The 25746-nt window shown below is 38.9% G+C and overlaps 1 protein-coding gene across 1 annotated transcript; it reads right to left on the reverse strand.

Annotated features, from left to right (window-relative positions):
• Positions 1 to 1192: 1192 nt before the first annotated feature.
• LOC140145945 (putative defense protein 3) lies at positions 1193 to 24648 on the reverse strand. The gene is made up of 7 exons (XM_072167683.1): positions 24496 to 24648; positions 17674 to 17919; positions 10149 to 10300; positions 9044 to 9135; positions 8342 to 8451; positions 3366 to 4206; positions 1193 to 1779 (listed from the first exon to the last, which is right to left on the reverse strand). Exons 2-6 carry the CDS (start codon positions 17879 to 17881, stop codon positions 4118 to 4120), a joined length of 651 nt encoding a protein of 216 aa, XP_072023784.1. The 5' UTR covers positions 17882 to 17919; positions 24496 to 24648; the 3' UTR covers positions 1193 to 1779; positions 3366 to 4117.
• Between the last annotated feature and the right edge of the window lie 1098 nt (positions 24649 to 25746).

The raw sequence follows: 25746 nt of genomic DNA on the forward strand, positions 1-25746 counted from the left end.
ATGTAATTAACCAATCAGGGGGACTGTAAGCATAGACTGTCTACTCTGTAAGAAAGGCAGTTGTGCCCCAAAGAAGATAAATTACCCTTCCCAGAATTCTTTGCAACATGACGCATCATCTCAATGTATTACTTCGTCAAGGTTCCCTTTGTTTTCTGGTTGAGAATAGACTGGTAAATAACAATATTTTGCAATATCTGGATGTGCTCTGTTCATTGAGGTACTTTTTTGCCTCATCGACCCATGTTGCATTAGATAGCAAATCAGTATAGAAAATTGAAATACAAAAAATGCATTGTGGGTAGTGTAATATATCTTCTCTGATAGTGCCCATGGTATTGCACTGCATGCAAACACCATTTTTAATGTAGTCTTTATTGTAAATGATTGATAAGAATTTATTTTTATAATTATAAAATTTTTTAATGATAATTGTAATAAAATCAATGATTATGACAAAACGTTTGTGTTTGTTTTCAGTTTTTTTGTGTGTGTTAGCTGTCATAAACATGGCTGAAACGAATATATCGACACCCTTCTACGATAATTGACCAACTCAATTTTTGCAATATTGAGGAAAAAGTAAACAATTTATTCACTAATCTTTGGACAAGAACAAAATGATACTGAGACAAATTAAAGGATATTATCAGAAACGAATAGGGTGATTACATAACTGACTTAACTGCATGTGACTTTCAGTAACAAATCATCAAAATCTTAATACAAACAGCTGAGTGGGGCAAAAATTCTGGCATTAAAATGCCAAACTCACTATTTGTAACCTGTAAATATTGCCCAACTCACCCCAAAATCTCCTTTATGATTGGTCAATGTCAATGGCATTATTACATCAAGTGCATATGCTAATAGAGACATGATTTCGAAAAATTCTCAATACGGTTGTAAACTGAGTCTTGCATAATCCATAGGTCATCATATTGGTGGGCCGGGTCTGATGGGGGGGGGGGGGCACCAGGTCTGATTGGGGGCACAAGCCATTTTTTGGCAATTTTTCAATGGGCATGTGCTCCCCCACCCCTACCCTATGACGCTACACCACTGGTATGGATTTCAACTGGAATAGCCCTATCTACATGTGCATGTGAGTGAAAATTAAAGATTCAAATATTTGAGATCAATAAGAAAATAAGTTACAACCATTCAAAAAAATGACAACAAAACATATTCATTATTTTCACATTCATATATCAAAATTTATTCTAATTTGACTTTACATGAGACAAAAATAAATTATTATTTATTGTTAATTATGTTATGTAGTTATGAATTCAGCTGAGACAGCCGGATTTGGTTTTTGGTAAACCATGTTACGCATGCAATATTTTTTGAATTAGAGAACAAGGGATCAATGCTTTTCATAATAGAGGGCAGCATATCATTTTTTTAACAGATCAGATGATAACAGCATAATTAGTAATGAAAAGAGGAAATACAGGGTTAGCTAGCAGTCCAACAGGCGGCATAGGAAGCGCAACAAGTGACGTACGAGGCTGGCGAAGATACAGGGCTGACAGCACCATTCCAAATACACGGTTAGCAATTACAAATGGAAAATTAACATACTTGCAGTGTGGTACACGGTCGCATTCTCCCACGGTTTTAGAGTAAGATAATTTTGCTTTGACACCACATAACAAATTTAGAATTGTTTGTGAAGATTTCATGATTATGTGTTAATCCAATGGCGACCTCAAAATTGGCGATATCGCTTCCTACGCCGCCTGCAGTCCAATGAATTTTTGAGAACAATAAACCCTATTTACTATAAACAAGACATTTTTGAGTGACAAAACCAAGTGAAAATTAACTCACTACAATATTTCGTCCTTCACATCGGAGGACTTCATCAGGTATGACTGATATGGTCATCTGATCCACTTTCCCGGAGATGGGTTTCGGTTGGGCTTAGACTCTTTTCGCAGTCTTCAAAAGCGGATCATATACGTGGCTAAGGAAATATGTGCCCTCCTCTCTGTTTAAGGTCTTGCTCCCCCTTCTTCTAATCTCCATGGCTTCTCGAACTTCTCTAGACTTCTTGTTGTGCTCCTTGAGGATCTTTGAATCATCCCAATTGATAACGTGGTTGGCCCGGGCAACATGATCAGAAATTGCTGATTTGGTCTGTTCTTTTTCTGATACCTTGCGTTCAGATCGAGTGTACTTTTTGTTAGTGGCCTTATTGACTTCAGCTTTGTGTTCTGACATCCTGGTTCCAAACATGCGAGATGTTTCACCGACATATGACTGATCGCAGTTTTGGCATCCAATTTCATAGATACAATTGCCTGTTTTTTCTTTCTCGCGTTTGTCCTTCGGGTGTACTAAGATACGGCTCCATAAAACTCCTTGTGTACAGAAAACCCACCCATACTGATCAGTATCTTGATTTCAATTCCGAGCATCCTCTCCATCAAAAAATGGGAGTTATCAGAACCCTTTTTGATCGTATGAACTCTGTCGTCACAGAAACAAGTGATAAGATCAAAGAAGAAGAGCATATTCGCACAGTCCTTAAAAACTGTGGCTACCCGAAATGGACGATGGACAAAGTAAAAGATCAAATGCAAAACAAAATCCAAAACGCTGAAAAACAAATCTCTAAGAAAAGTAAGACCACTGATGAGAAAAGCAAAGGCATGGTGGTTATCCCATATGTTAATGGCGTGTCGGAGCGCATTCAAAGAATATTCAAGAAACATAAGGTAGATACTGCCATGAAACCTCACCAAACTCTCAGGCGATCTTAGTACACCCCGAAGGACAAACGCGAGAAAGAAAAAACAGGCAATTGTATCTATGAAATTGGATGCCAAAACTGCGATCAGTCATATGTCGGTGAAACATCTCGCATGTTTGGAACCAGGATGTCAGAACACAAAGCTGAAGTCAATAAGGCCACTAACAAAAAGTACACTCGATCTGAACGCATGTTATCAGAAAAGAACAGACCAAATCAGCAATTTCTGATCATGTTGCCCGGGCCAACCACGTTATCAATTGGGATGATTCAAAGATCCTTGGGCGGGAGCACAACAAGAAGTCTAGAGAAGTTCGAGAAGCCATGGAGATTAGAAGAAGGGGAGCAAGACCTTAAACAGAGAGGAGGGCACATATTTCCTTAGCCACGATATGATCCGCTTTTGAAGACTGCGAAAGAGTCTAAGCCCAACCGGAAACCCATCTCCCGGGAAAGTGGATCAGATGACCATATCAGTCATACCTGATGAAGTCCTCCGATGTGAAGGACGAAATATTGTAGTGAGTTAATTTTCACTTGGTTTTGTCACTCAAAAATGTCTTGTTTATTTAATCTACAAACCTGATGAACTTATTCAATGAACCTATTTACTATGATGCACAAAAAAGTGCTGTATTTGGCTAAATAAATATATACAAACAAATTATTAATTGTAAGGTTAGGACTGTGTTTATACTTTGAAAAGTCTCAACTTAGCTCTTTAATAATGCAATTGATGCAACTTAGAAGGCAGCTAGACAATATTATAATACATTAGAACATATTACAATGTAGAAACATTTTGACCAAGCTTCAAAAAATAAAAATTACATGTTAATGAGCCTTTTCAGTCATTTTAGCTCATTAACTACGGGTACATTGATTATTGATAAAAACAATAAGGTAAAGGAGCTTTATTTTTAATGGTTTTTTTAGTGTTGTTCAGAACAAACAAACAAAACAATTGTTGTGAAAATTGTAAGCTAAACCACACTATTACTAGCTATATCTCAAAATCAATATTAGCGACAAATGGCTCATTTTATACTTTGATCAGCTCGTAATCAGCGGGCCTTATAACATCACGGATTAATACGGGGATTAATATCAAAATATTTTATTTTGAAAATTGTCTTGTGACATCTCGCCAGAAGTCCTGTAGGCCTACTTAGTCTACATTCTTAAACACACAAAATATAGGCCAGCAGACAGGTCAACTAATAGCTACTAATAGCACATGGGTCTACTTTTCGGCGTAGTTGTAAAAGCCTAACATTTCCTGCCTATTAAGAGCTTATCAAACTATAGCATGATCTCATCACATATTTTCTTATCAACGCTTGTATGTTCTGAATATTAGTGCAGACGTTGCCATAGAAACAACACAGAAAGAAGTCCCGTTGCAGTGGCTAGAAGTAAATAGATTGGCTGGATTGTCGATTGACCTGTTGACAAAGACAAACATATAGGTTATTTTTTACAGACAAGCACAAAAGGTGTGAGAAGCATTTTGGGCTTCCTACCCCCCAGTAAAAAATAGGACAATTGGGAAAATGTCAATTTGGGTACATTTCACTGCATGGAATTTTGTATTGATCAAAAGTGGCATTTTGTAAGGTCCTAGATCAGTAAAGAGTGTCATAGAGTTGTATATAGTGCACAGCGCTATGTTGAACAAAGGGGAAGTCGTGCGATTTTTTTGTTAAAAGCAATTTCTCAATTGATTTCATTACATTGAAAGGTAAAGATTGAAATAAAACATGTTTCCATTTTTTTAAAGACCGTTTAGTGCCTGAAATCCAAGATGGCCGCCGTGATTGAAAATTTGCCATATTTTACTCATAAATTGCGCTTTTACAGAATGGAAGTCCCATTCATGGGTTGAGTACAAGTTTTGAAGGTGTTTCTTTATTGATTTGAGGACGCTGAATAAAATGAGAGGGGTCTGCACCATCGAAAAGTGTGGGTAACTCTTGGTAGAGGGCGTTTTTCAAAATGGCCGCCAAAATCCCTTAAAATCACCATAACTTGGTCAGAGAAGCACCCAGCAGCACGATTCTGATGTCTATACCCATGTTTTCAGGGTCAAGGAATCCAATAGAGTCATTTACAACAGCCTTTGACCTATCATTCCAAGATGGCTGCCAAAATTTCAAAATGGCCGCCAGTGAAAATTAATTTGGCTATATATCTCGGGTGCAGAAAGTCCTAGAAGTATGATGTTGGTGTCTATACCCATGTTTACAGGGTCTAGAAATCCATTGGTATAATCTAAAACAGCACAGGAGCTTAAATCTCAAGATGGCCGCCACAATTTAAAAATAACCACCACAAAAATGCATAATTTAGCCTATATCTTATCTTATCAGTGGTTTATACGGCCTTATCCGGGGTTTAGGATCCTTACCTGGGGCTAAGATATCTTAACCTTAGCATAACGCAGTCTAAACCCCAGATAAGGTATCTAAACCCCAGATAAGGTATCTAAACCCCAGATAAGGCGCCGTAACCCCAGATTAAGGGACATAGATTCCAGATAAAGCAGTCCAAACCCCAAATAATGTGCCTTAACCCTAAATAAGGAACATACACCACTGATAAGGCATCTAAACCCCATGTAAGGTGCCTTAACTCTAGATAAGGATCGTTAACCCCCGATAAGGGTCGTAAACCCCAGATAAGGCACCTAAACCCCAGATAGAGCGCATTAACCCCAGATAAGAGACGAAAACCCCAGATAAGAGACGTAAACCCCAGATAAGGCAGTTTAAACCCCAGATAAGGCGCCTTAACACCAGATAAGGAACGTAAACACCAGATAAGGGATCTAAATCCCACATAAGGCATCTAAATCCCAGATAAGGCGCCTTAACTTCAGATGAGGGACGTAAACCTATGATAACACAGTCTAAACCCCAGATAAGGCATTTAAACCCCATAAGGCTCCAAATAAGGGATGTAAACCATAAGGGATGTAAAACCTCCAAAAAGGGATGTAAACCATATAAAGGCAGTCTAAATCCCACATCTATTCTTTAGGCATCTAAACCTAGATAAGGCGCCTTAACCCAGATAAGGGACGTAAACCCCAGAAAATTCAGTCTAAACTCCAGATAAGGCACCTTAACCACAGGTAAATATAGGATAATGCAGTCTAAACCCCAAATAAGCTGCCTTAACCCCTGATAAGGGATGTTAACTGGGGATAACACAGTCTAGACCCCAGATAAGGCAAAACCCAAATACGGCACCTTAAACCCTAGATAAGAAACACAAACCCCATATAATGCAGTCTAAATCCCAGATAAGACATCTAAACCAAGATAAGGTGCCCTAACCCCAGATAAGGGACCTGGATCTAGGATAATGCAGTCTAAACCCCAGATAAGGTGCCTTAACCCCCGATAAGGGATGTGAATCTAGGATAACGCAGTCTAAACCTTAACCCCATTACACTGTTGTCAATTTGGGTGAAATTTTCTCAAATTTAGAACTCTCACAGTTAATATAGTTAAACGCCACTAATATCAGGTGAAACTAGATGATTTAATGATCAAAAATGATCAAAAACTCAACATAGGTTGAAATGAGACTTTTCTTGTTTAATTGCACTGAAGCGCAAACAAAATGGCATTGCGCCCTCGAAGCTGAAAGATACATAATTAGATAGAGTGAATATATGCTAAAAGGTGTCATATAATGAGAAAAATATACCATTTCGAAGCATCAAAACCCAAAATGTACTTTTTGGCAATATAACTTGGTCAATTACAGTGATTTTAAACAGGCTTTTAAGATGCGACGCAAACAAATAGTTCATCATTTCCATGCATCGCCCAGGCCTATTAGTGGTGTATAATATAGGTACTGTATCTGATATGCCGTCCATCTTGGACCTGGCAAGGGGTCTGGTTATGTAAAACATTTTGCTTTTGGTTCAAAGACATAATTATACACTTGGAAACGTGAAACAAACTCATGCATTTATATACATTTAAGCAGTATATAAGCAGCCATATTGGTCGCCATATTGAGTAATAATCATAATTCTAGAATATTAAAGGTATCTTTGAGTGCATGACACAATGCTAGTTCCATTGTTTGAAATTTAGATATTGAGCATACTTTGAGAGAGGTATGTGGCTTTTTTTTTTTGCATATGTCAGTCAGTTTTACAAGATTTTGGCAACCATCTTGGATTTTACCACTTACCCTGAAATATTAAATCTTTCTTTGAGTGTCTGACACAAGGCTACATAGTTCCAGTGTTTGAAATTTACTTTTTAGCATATTTTGAGAGCGATATATAGCTTTTTTTTTTTTTTTGTCAGTTAGTTTTATAGGATTTTGCGGCCATCTTGGATTTTACCACTTACCCCGAATCTTTCTTTGAGTGTCTGACACAAGGCTACATACATAGTTCCAGTGTTTGAAATTTACATTTTTAGCATATTTTGAGAGCGATATATAGCTTTTTTTGCATGTGTCAGTCAGTTTTATAGGATTATGGCGGCCATCTTGGATTTTACCAGTTACCCCGAAATATTAAATCTTTCTTTGAGTGTCTGACACAAGGCTACATTGTTCCAGTATTTGAAATTTACATTTTAGCATATTTTGAGAGTGATATATAGCTTTTTTTTACATATGTCAGTCAGTTTTATAGGATTTTGGCGGCCATCTTGGATTTTACCACTTCCCACGAAATAAAAAAAATGGAAACATCTTTTTTCCCATTATTTACCCCCACAAGAGACAAAATCAAGTGAAAGTTTTTAACACCGAAATCGCACGACTCGACATAGTGCTGAGCACTAATAAGCTATGCAGGGGTCTTCATGCTCTTCCATGTTCTAGGAGCCACAGGTTCTACTACAAATTTATTTTGCTCATCTAGAAATTTCCAATTTGCAGATGTATGCCTTCATTGAGCAGGACCTAAGAGGCTGCGCTGGAGAAGGTAAAAATTAGGGGGGGGGGGCAAACATTTGTTGGTGGGCTGAGAGGGGGTAAGTAATTATTTGCAGGCCGAGGGGGCGGGCAAGCATTTTTTGCTACTGCACTACTAGTCCTTGTTTGTGGTGAAGTTATGTAAACCTACAGCCCTAGTATCTGCCTGTGCAATAATTATGAGACCATAGGGGAAGTAACATTAAGGGGGGGGGGGCAAGCATTTTTGGCCAGCCGAAAGTTGAGGCAAGCAACTTTAGGCTAAGATAGAAAGAGACGACAGTACACATCAAGGAGGAGGGTCTGCCTAGTTGAAGGTATACAGGGATATGTGCCAAGGTTTGGGGGTACCTTTTCAGCGATTGTATAGCTATGAGACCAATGCGCCCAAATGGATGCATTTGGTCAAAGGTTCCCCTAAAAGCTCCCAATCAGGGCAATTTGGGTGCATTTTGGGTGTTTTTTGTGAAAAATTGGTATACTGATGGGTAGCAAAAAAGTAGGTAGAGTGGAAGTCAGCATCTGAAAGTCGGTGTGGTACATTCCCGTACAAATGCATACCACCCCCGTGTACCCATGGGGGAAGCGATGGCAGAACCAAACTAAACATGATGCTTTAAAACTACTCACCTCCCGTTTCTTTCTCTGTTGTTGGTATAATAGTTGGTCCATCATATGTGATGATAGTGGACAACACATTCTCCCAGTAAGTCTGTGCTGGACCTTGGACTACTGTGGCTCTGTACACAAAAACATAACATCAAAATAATAGGCCTATCAGTGATTTGCTCATCTGGAGGATCGTAAAAATCATCAATTTTGGCACCTATGTATACTGTTATAGATGTGTTAACATCTATCCTGCTAGTGGTTAAGCTGAAGGGCTGTAGTAGAGACATAATGAGACATTTTACCCAAATCTGTAATTTGTAAGAGAAATTAAAGCAATTAAATGTGAATTGCATAATGAATAGATACCTATTTAAATGTAAGTTTTCACCATTCGGGAGAAGCTTGCGGGCTACCCATCCCACATCGGATTCGGAAATTGTGCAAAAACCGGGGTCAAAGTCGGCAAAAAATTGTCAACACCCTTTATCAGCAGCATGAAGGGCCTAAATGAAAGTGCTTTCATTAGGAGGCTGACCCGTCTCTACCTCTAACGTTAATTTGAAATGTTGAAAATTCCAACCCGAAATATCAACTTTGACCCCCGCTTTGACCAATATTTTAAGTAGTATTTTACAAACATAACTAACCCCCGCGAAAGGACTTTTGCTTATAGAGCGTCATCGAACATTGGTTTTTTTCTTCAATAAGAACAGTACTTACCTGAAAGCCATATCGCCCTCAAAAGTACCAGGTGCTGTCCATTCAATAGTCACAGTTGTTTTGTCAGCATTAGAACTATGAGTCCATGTACCCTGTGGGTAAAGCAATAATTATCACATTAAAATGCCCTGCGTTCTTATGCATAGGCTTCAACATTCAGGATCGTATGCACAAAACAAGTTAGACCAGGTCTAACTATGGAGATTAGTCCTAAGGAGAAGGAACTTCTTGTTATTTACATTACATGTTCTATTATTATTGTAGATCGTGCTGAGGGTAAATAAGGCCTACCTAGTATATGGCAAAACCTTTTGCTGTGAGAAAAGAAAAGATTAAAGGAATCCCTCCTTAAAGTCTAACCTCTTAATACTTATATCAGTCTTGGGATCTATACCTTAAAGAACCCATACCACTCCTCTTGTGTGTCAGCTTTGTTTGTTTTAATATTAGAGTGGAAACACCGCTATAGGTCTTGTTCCCTTCCGACTTGCCTCAAAGTTAATGATCATTTTTTTCTTCATTTGTTCCCTTTTTCTGCAATACCTTTTGGTTGCTTGCCTACTTCATGTTTCTTTCATTCCCTCCCATAGTTTTTTATCCAGTTACCCCCCACACACACACACACTTTTAAGGTAAAAAAAACAAATTACACAAATTTGCACTTTTTGTGGCAATTTTGTCCTATTTTTATACCCCCATCCCCGCCTTTAAATTCACCCCACCCCCGAAAAACAATCTGGTAATTTAGCATCATCTTTTAAATCAAAATTTAATGATGTCTTTGTCAAATGACCGAATCCACAAGAGTTATGTTATGCACACAAACATTTTGTAGGCCTTGGTCTCTGCTGGTATAACAATCGCAACTTGGGGTGGTGGTAATGCTGAGGATCACGAAGTAGCCCCTTAGCAGTGGCGCACCTGGGGGAGCACGCCCCAACCCCCGCTTGTCACTCAGTCGGCAGTCGGGGGGAATGATGCATTGGGTTACCAATTGCTTGAAATGTTTGAGCAGTCGGGGAAATCGAAACATGCCCCCCCCCCCCCACACACACACGCACCCACCTTTGAAAACCATGCACTGCCCCACTATTTTTGTACTTACAACTTGGTTGTTATGACAAGCCATGAGTTTAGTTCCAGTGGGCGGGCTAGAGAAGGAACCTACTGATGTGGTAGTATCTTTAAACTCATCCTTGCGTCTCGCCTGTACTATAAATCCTGCAAATGCTGTGTCTGACACACCTGACAGGGTCACTGAGGAGGAAAGGAGAGCAAAAACATCACCTTACATTATTTTTATTTATGTAGAGTGTAAACATAATTATAAACAATGGTATTTACAAAGCAACTTTACGAAGGGGCGTGGCAACTTACCCCTCCTCCTGTTAGAAGACTTGCCCCTCCCCCCGATGAGATTCTCCGGCCTGACATTGAAGATTTTTAGGCCTTTTTATCTTTTTTATACCAATTTTTAACAATTTTCGTCAAATGGTACCCCCCCCTCCTTGAAAGAACTCCCCCTTCTTCTGAAAAAGTCCTGCTTATGCTAAACTGGGAAGAGGTGAGATTTAAGAAAGCGTTTGAAGGTGGTGATGTTGTCCTGGTTACAGGCGTGGGTACGGTATAGGGGTATAGTTCTAGTTCATACCAAATATATAAGGACAGCAATGGACGACTTGGCCTAAACTCATGATTCATGTTACACTATTAGAACATTGGGTAAACTGTTATGGGGTAAAATTTGGCTGGGTAAACTTTTTCCAACATTGGGTAAATATCCGCGGTATGGTTGGTTAAACATTTTGTCTCTTGGTTTACCTATCAGTTGGGTAAACAGTGCAACACCGCAGAATGTATTATGTATATCCAAACGACGCCATATAGAAGTGTTGAATGTTGAATTGGGTAAAGGCAATACCCAACAAAAGGATAAAATTGTAGTAAAGTAATTACCCAATACATCCATAATAATAATTACCCAATATCATTGGTTACAGTAAAGGTAATATATTACCCATTACCCAAAATATGGACAAAATCTACCCAACAATGTGGTAAAATAATTGCCCAACACCATTAGGAAATTTCACAATACCATTGGGCAAATGCAATTATATTACCCAACAAATGAACGAAAAATACCCAATACTGTAGTAAAATAATTACCCAATACCATTTGGTGATATGTAAAATTATATTACCCAACAAATTGATCAGTTTTTTACCATAATTCTGGGTAGCCTATTGGGTAACACGTTTAGGCCTACCCAGAAAAGGGTTGTTCATATAGAGCTATATAGCACCCAGTGGTTGGGTAAAACTTTACCCAAGTTGGGTAAAAATTCAACCTTTCTAACAGTGTATGTGCCATGTCATGAACAGAGTATATTTTGCTCCACTGCCCCCTCCCGTTTCCCTCCCATGCTCTACACTCCTCCATGAAATCCCAACATGTAGGGGAGACCGGGGCAAATTATATTACCCAACAAATTGATCAGTTTTTTACCATAATTCTGGGTAGCCTATTGGGTAACACGTTTAGGCCTACCCAGAAAAGGGTTGTTCATATAGAGCTATATAGCACCCAGTGGTTGGGTAAAACTTTACCCAAGTTGGGTAAAAATTCAACCTTTCTAACAGTGTATGTGCCATGTCATGAACAGAGTATATTTTGCTCCACTGCCCCCTCCCGCTTCCCTCCCATGCTCTACACTCCTCCATGAAATCCCAACATGTAGGGGAGACCGGGGCAAATTATATTACCCAACAAATTGATCAGTTTTTACCATAATTCTGGGTAGCCTATTGGGTAACACGTTTAGGCCTACCCAGAAAAGGGTTGTTCATATAGAGCTATATAGCACCCAGTGGTTGGGTAAAACTTTACCCAAGTTGGGTAAAAATTCAACCTTTCTAACAGTGTATGTGCCATGTCATGAACAGAGTATATTTTGCTCCACTGCCCCCTCCCGCTTCCCTCCCATGCTCTACACTCCTCCATGAAATCCCAACATGTAGGGGAGACCGGGGCAAGTCCGCCCACCCCATGTTTCTGATCTCATGACTGCTGGAAAAGTACAATGGTGATGTAATTAGCTGGCACACGTCATAGCTAAGTACCCAAGAAAACAAGACAGTCCGACGGCCTTACATGAACCGACGTCCATGACGAGCAGGGGGGGGCACCGGCCCCCTGCCCCCCCACCCCACTGGCTACGCCACTGGTTTGCTCTATCTATACCAATGTTTAGTGTGTTCCAAATTATTACTAATAATCAAAGTTGAATTTATATTAAAAATTTAATTTCAAATAGTCAATCATCACATTTGCTTAATATTGGACAAAAATTATTTTAAATAAAGCGGGAAAGGCGCCCTCGAGTTAAATAGTTTATACGGGTGAAAATATACACATCAAGTACACGAACTCTTAAAAAAAAAGCCGTTTCTTAAACACACTAAAACTAAATTACAAGATAAAGTAGGCCTAGTCAATAGATAGAGAATTTTGTCATGCATATTTTCATGGTCTGCTACTATAAACTTGATGTGGGAGTTACCACCTATTGATGGAAGCAGCAGGCTGCGGTCTTCGGATGGCTGGTAAAGCTGCCGATCTGAAGCCTGATGTGTTATTGATGTAACTGCTTTATGGTAGGATGTTCCAAATGACACTGACCCCAAAGTGACCCCTTTTGTTGGGAAAAATCTTTGTTTTCCTTTCCATCACATGTTGTTTGGAAGATATAAATTGCATAAAGGACCCCCTGTTCTGATTTTGATGATATCAATGATATATTTAAAGATGGAAGTAACTCGACGTATGGCCTAAAAATGCGACCCTATTTAGCACCTAAAATCTGTGGAAAGTTTTTTTGGGTGGTATGTACCATTTAAGGAGCATTTCCATGCGTTTTCGTGTCTTTACATTTAAAATGCACGTGAAAAAATGAGGACATCCACAAGCGCGTGCATGGACGCCACCAGGTTTTTACGTGCGTTTGCCGGGAATAGGCCTACATTCATTTAGGGATTCAATCATGTTTCACCGTTGTTCATCACCGATTAACAACGATGCGTCCGCGTCGCGTCTACTTCGCGAGGGCAGCTTTAGCTGCCCAAGCGAAGTAAACCACGCAGACGCGCCGGACGCGAGTTGTTAATCGGTGATGAACAACGGTGAAGCATGATTGAATCCCTTTCAACAACGAAGAGAAGCTAAAGATCGTATAATTCACGATTATTTCCCAAGGAATGTCAGTTAATCATTGCCACTCAGCCTTACAAAAACTTCGATGATTTCTCTGTTGATATCAGCAATAAAACTACAGAATAAAACGGCAATGTTTAGCCGCTACCTGACAAATACTGAATTCAACCAAGGATTCTCGAGTACTAATATACTATAGGATAAGCCACTCGTTTGCGCAAATGAAGTCAGTCATTCAGCCTATGCGCCTTCATGCATGTGATGGCATATTGCTGTACCCCTGTACGTGTAGGAGTGTATTTTCTGTGGAAGAGTCTATGCATGTTTACGTCATCGTTTCAAAAAAAATTAAATGGCGAAAAACGGCGAACAATTGGTCGTTTCTTTCCATTACTATTATATTTTGAAAAACCAAGTAGCTGAGGAGTTACCTCAATATGCTAGGAAAATATTATAACCGGTGACCCCATTATGAGACTGGCTAAATAAGCTGTATTTTTGCCGGAAAGGGTCCGAATAATTGGCAGTCGATGGGCGCCATCTTGGAAAAATAGCTCGAAATAGACTTCCTCGACAGTCGTTCAAGATTGAGGAGATTTTAGCCTGACGATGTTAGACTTGATCAAGACGGACTGTCGTTTGTACTGTAGCGGTCTAAATGTGCATACATTTCATACATAAAATTAGCTCGAAAATCAATAAAACAAGTAACGAATGCGTCTAATTTTCTCTCTACTAACACAAAATGTAATGAAAAGGGTATATCTTTCCTAAAACAAATAAACGTACTTTCAAATTGCGTTACAATCGTATGTGTACTTGCACGTCTGGAACTAAGACTAATTTGCGCACTGAAATGCTCAAGAACTGTCAATCATTGACGAAAGCTGTCAGTGCAATACAAAACAAGTTCCTTTGGCCGTACGCAAATTAAATACGTGCACAAGTACGTAAGTTTTAGGCTGCGCACTGGATTGCATAGCAACCGGCATAGTAACGTCAATCAAAGTCAATCAAACTGCCGGCGAAGTGACTTCACTTTTTATACAGGGATTGAATACGAGTGTCACGGCCCTGATTCAACTTGTACGCACAAAGGTTCCAGACATGACGAATTTTACGCGCTATCGCGTAACGCGTATTCTCGCTCGCGTTCGCGTATACGCTACAGTAAAAGTGTGGGTTCATCACGAATTAACAACGCTTGGCTCCTGTATAAAGGTATAGGAAGAGTTGTTGAATTCCAATTTAATAACAGCTCCGATTTTGGAAGAAGCTTGAAACCTTTTAATATATATGAGTAAAGAAGGGTTTAAAAATATAGAAAACAATGTTCATTGGTGTTTAAATTACAAAGAGACTTTTCAATGTTATTGTTAGCTGTTTTAACTATTTTTTTTGTAATTTAAACTCAAGTTTTGGCCTTCAATTTTGATTAAATTGCATAAAAATTAAGGTTTTTTTAAATAATTCATATAGGTTTCTAGCCAGGATTTTGGAACCGAGGGCGCACAACTTGTAAATGTACCGACGGAAATATTTTTTACCGACCGAAGTTTTGATTTGTTGACCCAAAATTTTTTAGCATGGTTTGAAAAAAAAAGGATAATAGGCGCTACTAACATAAAAACACATACTTTTTATGTGCAATTGTCAATTTTTCATCATTTTCGTTACAATTCTCCTCATTTTTCTGTCACCCTGGGTGGAAAATAGTCTATTGTTAACCCAATTTTTTTTTCAACAACGCCTTCCGTCTACCGACGGCCTTACATGAACCGACGGCCATGACGAGCGGGCACCGGGGGGGGGGGGGGGGGGGCCCCCCCCCCGCTCCCCCCCCCCCCCCCCACCCCACTGGCTACGCCACTGGTTTGCTCTATCTATACCAATGTTTAGTGTGTTCCAAATTATTACTAATAATCAAAGTTGAATTTATATTAAAAATTTAATTTCAAATAGTCAATCATCACATTTGCTTAATATTGGACAAAACGGTTTAATCCGATGCTGGATGGGTGGGATAGGCCTGTTTGTGTTTCAATTTTTGATGATAGTACTTGTAAAAGATGTTCAAACGACTTTTATTCCTAACATCTATTGATATCTTCATGAAAATTGCAAATCAGCAACTATAATGCGTTGAATTCGCCAGCGTGTCTAAAGTATATATAAAAGAAAATAACCCAAAAATTAATGATTGTGAAGCAGTTTCCGGCAAAAGTTTATCACGCTTATAGTCCCAACTTTGCATAAAATCGTGTTTTACAGATCTTGTGAATGTGATCTCTATAAATTTGAAAATAAAATGCGAAAATTTGAGCAATGTTTACGATTATGTGCGCATGAACATACGAGTTCAAAACGTGGTTAGCAGTCAGATGTAGGGTCTAAATACGGGAAAATCTGTCGCTAATTTTCTTAAAAAGTAGGCCTATACCTAAAAATGTGGTGTCATTCTCAGATATGCGGAATTTTGTTCTGATTTATGATATCAACAATATTATTATAAAGTTGGAGGTAACTCGACTAATGTCCTAAAACGCGACCCCTACTTCTTAGGGGACACAACATATATCCCCAACACCTGAGCGCAACGCGATCGGCTATCAATTGTAGGCCTATACTGGTACGCTCTGACTGGTACGCGACGGTGAACTGATTCAAATCTCTTTCTGGGTTGTTCGGACCGGACCAGTATACGTACTAGCGATCTTGCAAACTTTATCCCGTTTATTAAAATAAAATTACTGATCATAGTGAACCTTACAGTAAATTAGAAATAACGGGTCCTATTTTAAATTAGATGGGCCTTATAGCGGGGCTTATTTTTAATTAGAGATAGCGGGCTTTATTTTAAAATAGCGAATTTTATTTTCAATTACAGATATGAAGCGGGCTTTATATAAAATTAGAGATAGCGAACCCTATTTGGAATTAGAGACAACGAACCTTATTTGAAATTAGTGATAGCGAACCTTATTTAAATTTAGAGATAGCGAACCTTATTTAAAATTAGAGATAGCGAACCTTATTTAAAATTAGATATAGCGAACCTTATTTAAAATTAGAGATAGCGAACCTTATTATAAATTAGAGATAGCGAACCTTGTTTGAAATTAGAGATAGCGAACCTTATTTAAAATTAGTGATAGCGAACCTTAGAGATAGCGAACCTTAGAGATAGCGGACCTTATTTTAAATTAGAGATAGCGAACCTTAGGGATACCGGGATTGTTAAAATTAGAGATAGCGGACCTTATTTAAAATTAGTGATAGCGAACCTTAGAGATAGCGAACCTTAATAAATTAGATAGCGGACCTTTTTAAAATTAGAGATAGCGGACCTTATTTAAAATTAGTGATAACGAACCTTAGGTATAGCGAACCCTAATCGAAATTAGTGATAACGAACCTTAGAGATAGCGGACCTTTTTCGTAATTAGTGATAACGAACCTTAGAGATAGCGAACCTTAGAGATAGCGAACCTTAGAGATAGCGAACCGTAACCGACACATTTCGCCACAGAAATTATCGTCAAAAAACGTTTTTGAGTTCAAGGAAGTTTACATTTTTGAAATTAGTAATATTGTAATAATCTCAAGACCTTGCAGAGACGGTTTTCGTTCTTATATTTATTTGGAAGGTGAACATTTTGCCCAACATATTATGCAATTAAAAGAACGGCATATTGTGTTTAGTAGGCATAACACGAGGTAAAGAAAAAAAGTAGCGTTGGGGCAAGTCCGCCCTGTACGTATGTGAAGGGCAAGTCCGCCCTGTGTTTTCCCCAGGCGGACTCCCGGGGCGGATTCGCCCCATCGGCGTATTATGCAAAATATTGATTATAATACCTTTAAGAAGAGTAAAACTACATGCAAGCATATTTTTTAAAGTTGAGTGCTATCAGTATTACTCATACCACCGTTTATGCCCTTAAACCATAAATGCCGAAGTTGTAAATAAAGGTTTTGCTCATTTTGGATCCCTACATTTATTAGCTTACATTATACCCCTCCAATAAATTTAGTAGACTCTTTGGAAGAGAGTGAGTGCCTAATATACCCTTTACTAAACGTTTGCATTAAATTTATAATTGTTTTGCAATATTATAACCTTTTCTTTTTATCAGGGCGAACTTACCCCACCATAGGGGCGGACTTGCCCCAGCACGGGCAAGTCCGCCCTGTCATCGTGATTTTTATTTTCCCTTCTCCTGCCGTTACTGAAAGCTCAATGTCCTTACAAATGTGGTAGTATTTAGCTATAGTATACAGCTTAAAAATGTAAAAACCATAGCCTTCTAACATGAGAATTGTCCTCTCTAGGCGAGATTGAAGAAAATAGGGCGGACACGCCCCGGTCTCCCCTATATATGATAGGACCGAACATGAAACTGAATACATGGATTCGTACCTCTGACTGTTTGTCCAGGGCTGTACGTGTCCGAATCCAGTGTAATTTGGTAAGGCGAGTTCACAGTTTGAGGGCTCGAGTTATGACCAGTGGGTTGCAGGCTTGTACATGCGGATGATGGAGGGCCAGACGGATAGGCATCTGTCGCCGTTGGTAATACCACACATATTAATAAACCCAGTAAGGGCATTGCTGATGAGAGCATCATTGTCAAGAGAATTGCAGATGACAGTCACTATAAAAATCCTGTAAAACAAAACAAATTTTACACGATAATAACGCGAGTATAAAATTAATCAATATTTTATGAACATTCACCAAACAAACTGGTATAGTTTTAACATATATATACATATTATTACAATTATAGAATAAAGAATAATAATAAGCATGCATGGATTAATAGTCTTAATAAATAGGCCTATATAACAATATTAATGGCGGCACACAGGTCCACAGTGCATTGAGCCCCGGAATGAAAATATAAGTGGGGGGCGGGTCGCCTCTGTAAAAACCATAAAGGGCACTTCGTTATGAAATGAAATTGCTGTGGAGCAAATCACACATGACATGTCGGACTGAAAAGTGTTTTCCAGATTCGGACTTGCGCAGGGTATTTTATATTCGGACTAGCGGCGTGTCGGACCGAATAAGTGCTTTTCAGATTAGGACTAGGTTTTCAGATTTTAAATAAAACACTACGCTTGTCCGAAAAATTCGGACTAGCGTCGTGCTCTTCATAATTAAATTTTGGACTAACACAGTGTCGGACTGATGCAGTGTTTTCATTTTCGGACTGACGCACATAGGGAAAATTTGCGTGTCGGACTAGCGGCGTCTTGGCAGGCATGTCAGACTAGCAGCGTGTAAAACCGCCATGAGAACTGGTTCTTACTGCGTATATAGGGCGAAGTGGGGCAATTTGGTCCACCTAATGTCCCATTTTGCCCCACCAGATTTTACTTAGTCGTTACAGACCGTGTACCTGTATTATCCATAGGGAGAGAAACTACTGGGAACCACACACGACTCGCCGCTCGCGGCTCATCACCCCCCTTGATCGCGTGTCCCCCACTATCGCGAGTCGGTCTTTAACAAACACTAGATTTTACTCGGCTATAATACTAATACCCGACAAGTGACCACTACTGACAAAACAAAATGAACATCACCAAGAGTCTAGTAGACTTACGTTTCACAAAAAAATGGTGCCCGTCGGCCTCCGAATGGCACTTTTAATTGGTTGAAAATATAAATAGACATTATATCAAAGTTCTTTTGTTGCAAAAATGGGCAAAATGTGACTATTTTAAGGTATAAAAGTATTTCCGAAATCACTGACCCAAATTACCCAGTGTCCCAATTTACCCCAGTCTACCCTACCGGTAAATAGATGGAACTAAACTTTGACGATAAGGTTATAAGTTCGAAAGTTCACAAAACGAAAATCTTCTTAAACTTTCATCTTTTGATCTGACCATGGATCCATTAAAATCTTATTTATTAGAATTAGTAACAGGTCTATGATTTGACCATGAAATTTGCATCAATTATTCCTATCATTATATCGAAAAATAATCCATTATTTACTTTTCTGAATGATACGGTACAAGGAAATAGAAATCATTTCCGTGTATAAACTATAAACCATAGGCTAGTATTGCCATTGTGCAGAAATTGCTGATCAAGTTTCCTACACTGAAAAAAAAGGCGTCACAGTGACATCTTCCAGGAGTCAAATTGTAAACATGGTAAATGGCACTGACAAAGGTGTTCTTTTGACTTAAAATACCGGTAGGCCCTATTGTATGACTTTACTCTTTCCAAATATGTATTTTGATCTCCACTAGGCCAGGCCCGTACGCAGGATTTCATTGGGGGGGGGTGCTGATTTTGAAAAGTGGACTTTTTTCCAAGGGAGGGGGACGATTTTGTGAAAAGTGTACAAAATGTGGACTTTTTTTGTCCAAAAAAAGCGTAAAAAACCTGATTATTTTGCTCGCTACGCTCGCAGATTCTGACATCACAGTTTTGGGACTTTTTGTATACTTTTCCAAATTTGATGACAATAATGATAATATTACAAAACTTGGGAATTTGATTATTTTGGTACAGGCCTCAATGTGAGGTACGAAACAAAATACGAAAAAAAAATCTGATCACCTACTTTTATAAAGCATCAAGCGGCAAGTTCGCGTTATACAAAAGCTGGCACTTGGTTTATCGGGTATGCTCCGGGACCATAAAAAGGCCCCCAAACCCCCTACATGATCAATCATACAAGGGCAAAAATTAAACATGCTCCAATTAACAGGTCCAAGGTCAATTTGCATGTTATAGGCTACATGGGGTGAAAAATTAAAGTTGCTCCGAATTTCGTAAAAATGGATGCACTAAATTGTTCCTCAAGTTCAATGGATTCAGGAAAAGAATAGTTTTTACTAGGCCTATCTGCGATATCAAGTTCAGAAGATAGATGATAAATGAATACAAATTCAATTCCATTGAATCATATGGAATCCTACATATCTTTTGACTCTTTGCTGTGTATCAGTGTTGGAGGACTCGGGACTCGGACTCGGACTCGAGTCCGGACTCGAGTCCTTTTTCAAGGACTCGGACTCGGACTTGGACTCGGAAGCTAAGGACTTGGACTCGGACTCGGACGCCAAGGACTCGGGGACTCGGCTTCGAGTCCTCCCCGAGTCCGGCAAAATCAGGTCTTTTTAGGTCTTTTATTTTCATTCATTGTAAACTTCCTATGCTTGATTAATGATCACATTACGTGATTAATTTAAGTAATTTTGAATGCAAATAAATTCAGTTTGTAAATAAAAGTCCAACCGAAAAGCAAGCTTGCTTTCAGTTATATCTTTAAATGGTTAAATGGATCGTTTGTTTTGACATGGCTGCTTTGTTAGACGCAAGTCTAGAATATACATGAATAATATCTTGGGGCACTCAAGTTCAATTTTGGCAGGGGTGTGCGGCGCCGAACTTTGGGAACTAAGAACTGATTTGGGGGGTATAGGCCCCTAATAGGGGCTTGATGAACTGAAATTTCAACATTTTTGTGGAGGTCTGTGAACGTAAATTGGGCCAAATTATTTGGAGCTAACAAATTCAAAAATGTTTCCAAATTGAGCTTAAGAGCTACAATTTTCAGAGTGTTAGGCTCAATGAACTGGAGCATGATGCAAATGTGATGGGTCTAAGGAACTGCCGGAGAGCCTGAAAAAGGGACCCTGGACCGCCGCACATACCCGTACCACAATATTTGTAAGTGGCCCCACCCTCAGAATAATACTGCATCGGCCTACAGTCGGATCCAACACCCCTTCGTTTGGCACCTGAAGTTTGGTAGTAACGTCATATTTTGATTGTCATATTGCATTTTTGCCTCTTTAAAACACAAGCCTATAATAAGTTACTGTGAGTCTGTGATTACAAGTTGTATCAAAATGATTGGTACCCATTAATTTCCATTGATATTGGATGAGTATGACACACAAAAATTCAACACATGACTCGTATAATTTATAGATAAATTGTACAACAAGTCATAAACTATATATTTTGCATATATCAAGGGTAGCCAATGTTAGATTTGGCTGTTCAATAACCATCAAAATTGATGGGTACCAATCATTTTGATACATCCTGTAGGCCCCCCATATACTCTGTTTCCAAGCTATGCTACCTAAGGAAGTGAGCAAAAATTATGAGCATTGGGGGTAAGGTAAAATGGGGGGGGGTAAGAATTTTTTGGCCGATCGAAAGGGAGGGTGGAAGCAATTTTTGGCAAACCGAGAGGGGAACAAGCAATTTTTGGCATATTTGGGGCACCTTTTATATAAAACGCTCTAAAAAAGTTTAGAAAACAGTACGGAAACGCTTAGGCCTAAATTTTCCTGCGCGCTGCGCTCGCAACATAAGTTGGGATCCCAAAAAAATGGCATGTGCAAAGGAGGGTGCAAAGATTTTTGGCAGGCTGGGGGGGGCAAGCAATTTTGTCAGGCCGAGAGGGATAAGCATTTTTTCCAATTTCACCCTCCCCACGCTCTGCATAATTATTGCACAGCCCCAAAACAATACTAGGCATGCTAGGTGGGACTAGCAAATTATGTATTTACAAGAATAAATATAGAACTAGAATTTTGGTTAAGTTTAGGCCTACATTGGTAAAGTATTGGTGAAAATCCCGGGGCTTGAATTTAATACATAAGGACTCGGACTCGAACATTGAGGACTCGGATTCGGACTCGGACTCGGACATCAGAAATTGGTAGGGACTCGGACTCGGACTTGGACTCGGACACCAAGGACTCGGACTCGGACTCGGATGACGAGGACTCGACTACAACACTGCTGTGTATTACTAGACATCGCAGTCTCGCAGATAGTGCAATCTATGACTTTACTCTTTCCAAATATGTATTTTGATCTCCACTATAGGCCAGGCCCGTACGCAGGATTTCATTGGGGGGTGCTGATTTTGAAAAGTGGACTTTTTTCCAAGGGAGGGGGACGATTTTGTGAAAAGTGTACAAAATGTGGACTTTTTTTGTCCAAAAAAGCGTAAAAAACCTGATTATTTTGCTCGCTACGCTCGCAGATTCTGACATTTTGGGACTTTTTGTATACTTTTCCAAACTTGATGACAATAATGATAATATTACAAAACTTGGGAATTTGATTATTTTGGTACAGGCCTCAATGTGAGGTACGAAACAAAATACGAAAAAAAAATCTGATCACCTACTTTTATAAAGCATCAAGCGGCAAGTTCGCGTTACAAAAGCTGGCACTTGGTTATCGGGTATGCTCCGTGACCATAAAAAGACCCCAAACCCCTACATGATCAATCATACAAGGGCAAAAATTAAACATGCTCCAAATTCACTAAAAAACATGTCAAATTATACGTCTGGGTCTTTAGGGACGCACCATTAGATTCTCAGGGGAGGGGTAGGAAGGTAGGGTCAAGCGGGAAAGTTTTTTTTAGTGTTGGTGGGGAAAGTTTTTTTTGCTCACGTAGTGGGTGAAAGTTTTTTTCAAAACTTTCTCCCCCCCCTGAGAATCTAATGGTGCGTCCCTAAGGATCACAAAAATGTAACATATTTGAGCGTAGGACACATTAGTTACCAAGTTATGAGGCTTAACAGGTCCAAGGTCAATTTGCATGTTATAGGCTACATGGGGTGAAAAATTAAAGTTGCTCCGAATTTCGTAAAATGGATGCACTAAATTGTTCCTCAAGTTCAATGGATTCAGGAAAAGAATAGTTTTTACTAGGCCTATCTGCGATGTCAAGTTCAGAAGATAGATGATAAATGAATACAAATTCAATTCCATTGAATCATATGGAATCCTACATATCGTTTGACTCTTTGCTGTGTATTAGACATCGCAGTCTCGCAGATAGTGCAACCTATTCTTTTTTTTTTAAACCTCTTAGCTAGGAGCAATTGGAGCAACTTTGACTTCTGACTAATAGCTCAACACAACAAGCAAATCGACCTATGACCTTGTGCCCCATGGCTTCTTAACGATAGGTCGTAGGCCTACACGCCCAAACATTGCATTTCTGGGATCCGTGGGGCCAGACGCATAATGTGACATGTTTTAAAGTGTATTGAAATCAATTAATATTTCCCCGAATCCTATGGGGTCATTTGGGGGGGTCTTTGAGGGTCACGGTCTCATAATATCGCTTGACAGACAACGTATTAAATTCGAGTTCAGCATACCCAAATTAACAACAAAAGTAAGCTGGTTGGCATAGGCGTAGATCCCGGGGGATGGGGGATAATATTTTGCCAGGGGGATGGTCCATACAATCATCCCCCAAATATTGACGGCTGCATGTGGGTTTCTGACCAAATTAACCTCATATTTGGCCATTTTAGCCCCCAAAGCCCAAAAGTGTTCGCGCTACGCGCGAATTTATTCCACTTTATCCCCCCTCCCCAAGTCAAAAAGAAATCTACACCACTGCTGGTTGACAACTTTTACGCAAACTTGCCACTAGGAACACGATTTTTCCAAAATATAACCAGGAATGCAGGATATCACAACGGTCAATATAATAATTAATACTCCCGTAAATTTTAATGTAAAGCCCCTTTAATAATATTAACACCAAAAAGAGCTTATAAAGGCTATGTATGCGGTTACGTAAGCTAAACAGAGTAACCTTCCATGTCAATAGCAAAATCAATGACCGAACAATGAGGTGAATATTATAGGTAGGCCTAGGCTGAAGCTTATGTACTATGATAGTTTAAACTGTGACAGCATTTCCGCCTTCAGTTTACCTTCCACTGCATTTAATCAAAATTTGAATTGAATATTTCAACATTGGTAATGTTAGTCATTTATATTTTGCTGCTTCCAATGTTCATAAGCCTAGCCATTTATAGCCACCAGTTATTTTGCTAATATTAAAACAATACATTGTAATTTGATCGAAAGGGACATTCCCGAATATGAAGTAGGCCTAGATAGCTCTAGAAGTATGAAACGTTTTGTCGGATCGGATGTAGGCCTATATGAACCCCGGGATATGAATATACTTTAATATAGTTATGTTAAAACGGAAAACATGTCAACTCAATTTAAACTACATTTTATGTACATATTGAATTCAATACTGCTTCCAGGACTGCTTCAACGGCTTCAAGTCAGATCATCTCAGCGAAAATCATTCATCTCAGGCTCAGCTTTGGTCAGGTCACATTCATGGAGCTGGAACTCTTGAGATTATTTTCCTACAAATTGAGCTCATTGAGCTATTAATTATAAAGAGTCATGCTTACTTACCTTAAATATAATGATCCAGTTCTTGAATTAGTCGTATTCTGCTATAAGAGAGAAGCTAGGCTGAGCTCTGTTACGGTAGGCCTACTATGGATGATTGACTGAATCCTCCCGTGGTTGCGTCGGCTGCACTGAGCTGATAGTACTTGTTGAAGAATTCCTCTGCGCTGAGGAGCACCAGAGCAGGAGGGCGGCGTACTAAATACATGCACTCGTGAGCGTCCGCTAGCCGTGTAATACCAGAGAAGATGTAATAAAGCTTTATTACATCTTCTCTGGTAAAACAAACTGTATTAATATCGTAAGTTTTCATTTATGATCCAGAAAATCTCCTCAAATGTATATTAATATGCTATCTTAAAAAGGGTGACATTTCTTTACATTCATTCAGGGTTTTCATGCATTTCGATATAATAAACTGGATGTCATTTTGAGGCTTAGGCCGTATAAAATTAATATTTTGGTTCTCGTCTAGAGGATTTTCATGAATTGATGAGGGAGGGAGGTTTTTTTTTCAGTGTAAAATCAGCATTGTCTGTAGTTTTCGGTCTTTTCCAACAGTGCTTGAGGAAACGATGAGGCACTTTTTTTTTTTCAAATGTGAGATTCTGAGGTATAAACCCCCTAGAGTACCAGAAAAAGACTTGGAAGTGGTCCTTGTTCTTATTTATATGTATGAAAAATTCATAAATCATTCCAAAGTCTAAAATAATTAAAAAATCTATAAAAAAAAAAATCTGACAAATCCCAGATATAAGGCTTAGTAGCATATACATTGCATAATAAATTAGAATGGGCTCAGAATTGGGCTATACCATTTATTTTAAATAGGGGTGTTTTTGATAATTTTGAATATTCCCATTTAGACCTAACTTCTGGGCTTCATACCCCGTATGGTAACGCTTCATTTGATTTGTCATTTTAGGGTTGACTTGATGGAACATTGTTACATTGAAAATGGAACAAATTAGTTTGGGGAAAATCATGTGGTAAAAGGGGTGTTGCCAGAAAATGTTGCATACTTTCAATTTTGAAAATGGATTTAGGTGCATAATAAAGCTGGTTATCGCATAGAATAGTTGTATAAAATTGTACTGTTATCATGTACAATAGGTTAGTGTAGTTTGTATAATGTATTAATATAAAAAAAAATGGCAGAGTTACCATTCCGCATGTAAGTGTTGCCAATTTTTTAACGTTAAAAGTTAAACGCATGCTAGCAACACTGATGGTGTTCTTGATGAACTAATAATA

The sequence above is a fragment of the Amphiura filiformis genome, chromosome 2 (assembly GCF_039555335.1).
Source record: "Amphiura filiformis chromosome 2, Afil_fr2py, whole genome shotgun sequence".
Classification (NCBI taxonomy): Eukaryota; Metazoa; Echinodermata; class Ophiuroidea; order Amphilepidida; family Amphiuridae; genus Amphiura; species Amphiura filiformis.